The following is a 6,000-nucleotide window of genomic DNA, read 5'->3' as shown; positions in this document are numbered from 1 at the left end:
CATGTAATTAATTATAGGCCTAATTGAACTCTTACAGGCCAGTACCACTAAACTTGTTTTGACGTTACTAGGAGTTGGTTTTGGAATGTTTTAAGACAGTCCAGGATTAGCCACCGACAGAGGAGTCAGCTGTGTATATGGGCTCCTGCTCAAACCTATTAAAAGTATCATCATCACCTTTATCTTATCTTCAAGTTACATTTGTACCATCACATTTCTCCACGCTGTCTGGCTCAAGTCTTCTATCGGGCTGAGGGAGGGCAAGAACACGCCTTCGCTGACATTACATGCGATGGTTATGGTAGGCGGGAGGGGACATGAACCAGAAATGGCTACTTGTTAATATGCTGCAGGTTTAAGAAGTAACCTGCCGCAAAATTAACGCTCGACGTGAAAGTGAAGAAAAAACATACCGACGGGATGGGACTTTACGTCGAGATTCTACGGTAGATTTTTGCGGGAGGTTTAGGTAGCAGGAATTTTATCGGCCGTATATTTCTGATTTATGTCATCTCCCGCCTATAGACCGTTGTGTAGCTTCTTGGTTATAGGTCAGTTCAAATACCTGAAAGTTCAAGATTAAACTTTCACTCCGCCTTCGGTCTTCACTAATTAAATAAGTATAGAGACCACAAAGATGCAGCAAATGTTTCTCTTTTATTCAATTAATGAGGATAATCACGCCGAGTTCGGACTTCACATCACCCCACTATGAAGACGCAACATCATTTCAATGATCGTCAGGGTAGCGTGGTAAATCGAGCACCTCCACGATGGTCCTCAGCTGCAGGCATACCTTGAACACCACGGTTGTGCATCTCATCAAGATTTAAGATATACCCGTCTACATTTAAAGGGAGAATTGACCATGAGGTTGCTCCATGCCACGCGTCGCCACATATCGATCCGCACATAAATTATCTCTTCAAACGTCCAATACATCCACACACACATGAGTTCATCCTGAACCTCATGGTCTTATACTCTCTTCAATCATGTCAATGTAGTCATGGTAAATTCTAATAAGACACACAAATTTTGTTGGCCATGAAGATGAAGGGTTTTAAAAGCGTTGTGACTATTTGAAACTACGATAACTGTATCATGTTAGCCATGAACGCCTGTGGTAAGTGTGCCACTAGCGCCCGTCTCTTGCGATACTTCAAAACCCAATCTTTTTCTATACATTCTGATCACCCGTCGGTTCAGTCCAAAACAAAGCCCTATAAAAACTCCCTGCAGCGTGTTGAGGACCGTGAACAAATAGGCAGTGACAGAATCTCCCGTAAATCCAGATATAAATCCAAAAATCCAAGCGAATCCCATCAAAAACGACAATTTTATGTACAAGACGACATCCATTCGTTTGACATCATTCTTTCTGGTCATAGAGGTCATTGCTTTTTGTCTACATATGGTTATCACTGTAAAAGTGAAAAGTGTCAAGTTTGCAGCGAGAAGCGCCCCCAGTGGTACCATGAAAGCATAAATAAGTGTGTATTGCTCCCTTATCCAACATGCTCCCGAGGTTCCCGCGTAAGGACCGTATCCGATCTCAATATCTGTGCACCCACAGAAGAATATGACGATGCATGGAATCACGACAAGACATGGAGCACCGTAGGCAAATGAACTATAATATTTTAGGGATCTCTTTGAGTTGCTGTTGGACGCATTGGCCATCATGTTGTACCCAAACGTCTTAGCCGTGTGAAAGGCTATGATTGACTTCCAGCAAAACGCTACCAACCAAAGGTAATGGCCAGCTATCGCGATTATTTTGCAAGGTAGCCAACTGATGTCCATGTTTATACCCACCATGAAGACCAACTGGGCAAGGGACAAGTTTGCCGCTAATTGCATAAGAAGAACACCTGGAAGGGTCCTCAGTTGTGGTAATAAACAATAGGTCAGAAGAGTGTAAACTAAAAACACAATTGAGAGACATATCCCACCGACGGAGATGTAAAATTCCATATTTTGAGAGTCTGTGCTTGTCGTGTTTTGTACACGAGAACAAGTTAATACTCTGGTCCCTATAATGGCGACTTCGGATTTCTTAATCTCTTCCCCAAATAGCTTATGTTTTAACGCCGATTCTGTGACATGAAAATCATCTAAGGAATGTTCAAATACGTTTGAACAGTTTCTGAACCTATCGCCATAAAGGTCACAGAGGTATATATTGACACTTTGGCTGCCTTCGACCCTGAAACTTGCCTTATAAAACTTATTATCGAAAATAAGAAACATACTGGGCAAATCGTTAAGCCTCCCAGTTTCATTAAGGAATTCTTGATATGTTGAATTGAAAACAATTTGAACGAGCTTACCAGTTCGACACGTTGGCGGTAATGCGTTTTGGTTCGATATCATTATCTTTCCGTACGCGTGCACGTTCGATGTATTTTTGACAAACCACATGTGCGAGTGTATGTCTTGCATAACACGTAAAATATCATCTGATGGTGATATTTTGACACAAAATGTGATAATATATATGTCATGGCTCATGACTTGATATATATTACCATCAAGGATATTTGTATACAAATTATTGACTAAATTGACATTTACCTCAAAATTTAAAACGAAGCTTTCCGAAATGTTGAAAAGACTGGTGACCCAAGACAAGAGTTGATACTTTATTGCTTCTTTCATTTGGGAATATGATTTGTTACTTACTATTAATATGGGGGATTTTATCTCAAGGCGCACCGACACACACCGCCCTTGTTTGGTCATAGGAAGTTCATACGCTTCATCCAGTGGATCACGAATGCAGGTTCCGTTCCAGAAAACGAATCCGATGCCGCATTTTACAGGTGGCCGACATGATTTAGAGAAAAGGTCAAAAACGTGTTGATGATTTATGCATTTTTTTGTTTTAGTTTGAGTCAAGTCCATCAAGGTACTAAATCCATGAAGATCATTTGTTGAGCCACCCCAATTGTCAAGATTGCTTTTGTGCTCATGACGCATAGAGCAAGCTAAGCTTGTGTCGTTGTCGCTAACACCATTACACCTCGCGCAATATATATTTCTGTATCTCGTATTTCCATAGATGCTGTATCTATCAATGAAAGCATTAATTCGACCGCACTTTTTTTCTAAAATATCAAAATCAATTATGAAGTGTCGTAACCCCTGATTACATGATGAAACAATCTCCCCCAATCCAACGAAACCCTTATAGAACTGCTGCTCTCCCTCACAACTTCTTACGAACGTACGTTTGTCATTGAACAAAATATCACCAACTTCACATTTCGAAAGGAAGCTTTTGTGACCAATTGTGTAGTCTAAGTAAACTGACGCCTTTTTGAAGTCGACAGTATCATCTAAGGTATTCTCACAGAAAACAGACGCTTTCAAGAATTCAACGTCATTTAGGCTTACTCCATGGCAACTTGCGCAGAAGATATTTCTGAATAATGTGCCGTTGTTTGTGACGGGCAGTTGAAAGTACTGTCTATCATCACCACTTAGTATAATGTTAGGAAAATTCGAATAAGGATTCTGGTCGCAAAACATTTTTACACTGTGTGAGGCACTTTGGGGACATTTACTGACGACGGATATTGTGTACTTATGAAATATGTTCATGCAGACCATGTATGGAAGGTATTGTGTATCAAATGACGTCGATCTTGTGGCATTGCAAGTTTCATGCCCGTGACAGCAATCTTTAAATATTTCGCAATCACTGTCACAGTGACATCCAACAAAACTGCTTGCTGTGACTGGCTGACAGGAAGCATTGCAAATGTTGATTGGACAGGTCAAAATTGGTTCTTCGTCTACTGAAATAGTTGTCAAAGGTAGTATGATCACGCTGGGTCTTACACATTTCCCTGATATATTGACCACTTGCCAAGTTTGTGGGAGATTGCTATCAAGTGACGTCACAGCCAAGATGTTCAAAGCTTTGATGAAAAATAATATGAAATTAAAAAAAGGATCATACGGATTATCATCATTATCATTTGATGCATATCGGGGCATGGAAAGGAGATCGTTTAACAGTGTAACGCTAATACCTGACATGGAAGGTGATTAAGTAATAGTTTTCGTAAGTCGTCACCCGGACTTCTTCAGTTAATGAAAATGACGGTCAAAAGGAGAGAAACATTTTACTGAAAACAAATGTGTTCGTTTTTGTTTTTGAAAGTCGTCTCGCCCTGAAAAAAACATACGATGTCCTTTCCCAGCCACCGTACAATAGAGTCCGTCAAAAAAAAGTAGGTTCTGTGTCCAGTTTTTAAAAGCGCCCACGAATCAACATTATCTAAATGAGTTGTTTATTCAGAATTCGCCACCAAAAATAGAAATCAAGGACAGTATTTTTGTAATATTGTGTGACATGACTGCCTTGATATGGAAATACCTTAACGCGCCATTCTGCTTTCTGTTTTACTTTCGACCATTTTAGATCATTGACCTTTTTGAAAGGATTTTACATTATTACACTGACGCACGTGAACGCCTGCTTGGAGTGGGAGCAATTTAAACTTACCATATACTAGGATTTGATAGCCCATCGTTGTCGTGGCCATTCCAGATATGCTGTCCTTAGGAAACTGTATACACTCAGATCATCTTCTGCATCATGTCACTTCATCGCCAGAGTTGACCCTCGTGTTCCACTCACCGAATTGTTCCGACACCTGTCGCACCAACACTTGGTCATCGAATGAGATACATATTTGGCTTGGTAAACATTTAGCGATGGTTTTATGATGCTACCGTATGCTATTGGTTATTCGTTTCGCCTGTTTAATTCCATTTTGTATATCAATCCAATATATACGAAATTCAATCTAATTAGCCGTGTCACATAACCGTACTGGTACTTTTTTTCGCGCTCAGGCGACTAGTTTCCCGAGAACAAAGGATGCGGTTTCAAATGTCGGTAGAGGTTCTGGTTCCACACGTATATTTTTTTACAGTTATAGTGTCAGCTTTCGCGCAAAGAGAATTTCCAACAAAATAACAAATGTACGAACTGAAATACATTAGTTTAATTTTTGTCTCTCGATTTGTACAATTATTCGTAGTGATATTTCATCGATCAGGTAACGCCATTACCTTTTGGCCGGGTCTATTTGGCAAGCCGCTCCCCGAACAGGCATCTTTTTTTGTCCTGTTTGGAGAGCCGCTTCCCAAATAGCACTAAAAAGCCACCCTGTTCGGCCAGCCGGACTTGCCAAACAGGTAAAAAATCTACCCTGTTTGGCGAGCTGGAGACTTTACTTTAATATTAATGAGTTCGGCTCTCCATTCAGGACAAGAAAAAGTCGCTGTTTGGTAAGCCGGGCTGGCCAAGTAGTCACTTCCTTACCTTTTTTGGGTGATGAAATATTATGATATTACGCTCTGAGTGCCTGTCTATGCTTTGACACAGCTCTATTTATCCATCATGCTATCAAAGAACCGCTGATCATTGGAAAGCATTGATTAAGATGAAGTAGCAGGGGCATAAGACATGTATCACTAAAATAGATCCTCATGATAAATAATTCCACGTGTATCATTGTAATCGTCGGTGAACTGTTCCACGAGGGCCGCATGAAACAACTTTTAAGTTCAACTGTTGTGTTAATATATGCCAAGTCCAAGGCATATACAAATTACTTCTAGTATAACAAAAGTTTCGTGTTGGCGTGATAAATGCAAATCACTTAAAAAATTGAAAATGTTTATTGGCTCAACGCAGACAAAGAAAAAGTAGTTATTTTCAATGGAAATTTTTTTGAAGTGGATGGTTTTGTGCGATTTGCATCAATCATACCATGAAAATACAACTTTTTTGTTTATGTTTTTCTATGTACTCACAATCATGACAATAATGGTCAATACTTCAGCAATGCGTGGACTAAGTTTTCACTATCGTGATCCTCGTGGTACACTGGATTCACCGACAACAACAACGACATAAAACACGCGCCATTGTTTATTATCGATAATTATCTTTAACAAGATTCTCCAAACCTTAATTCG

General features: G+C 39.9%; 1 protein-coding gene across 1 annotated transcript; it reads right to left on the bottom strand.

The window, feature by feature from the left end:
* Positions 1 to 351: 351 nt before the first annotated feature.
* On the bottom strand, positions 352 to 4,760 carry LOC135486308 (uncharacterized). The gene is made up of 2 exons (XM_064769004.1): positions 4,517 to 4,760; positions 352 to 3,926 (listed from the first exon to the last, which is right to left on the bottom strand). Exons 1-2 carry the CDS (start codon positions 4,554 to 4,556, stop codon positions 1,108 to 1,110), a joined length of 2,859 nt encoding a protein of 952 aa, XP_064625074.1. The 5' UTR covers positions 4,557 to 4,760; the 3' UTR covers positions 352 to 1,107.
* Between the last annotated feature and the right edge of the window lie 1,240 nt (positions 4,761 to 6,000).

The sequence above is a fragment of the Lineus longissimus genome, chromosome 4, assembly GCF_910592395.1.
Source record: "Lineus longissimus chromosome 4, tnLinLong1.2, whole genome shotgun sequence".
Classification (NCBI taxonomy): domain Eukaryota; kingdom Metazoa; phylum Nemertea; class Pilidiophora; order Heteronemertea; family Lineidae; genus Lineus; species Lineus longissimus.
This window is presented reverse-complemented; position numbering and strand designations above follow the sequence as displayed.

Coding starts and splice junctions, on each gene's coding strand:
- LOC135486308 (XM_064769004.1), bottom strand. CDS start 4,556: ATGGCCACGACAACGATGGGCTATCAAATCCTAGTATATG. Junction 3,927..4,516: donor CTATCAAATCCTAGTATATG/GTAAGTTTAAAT, acceptor TTTTCATCAAAG/CTTTGAACATCTTGGCTGTG.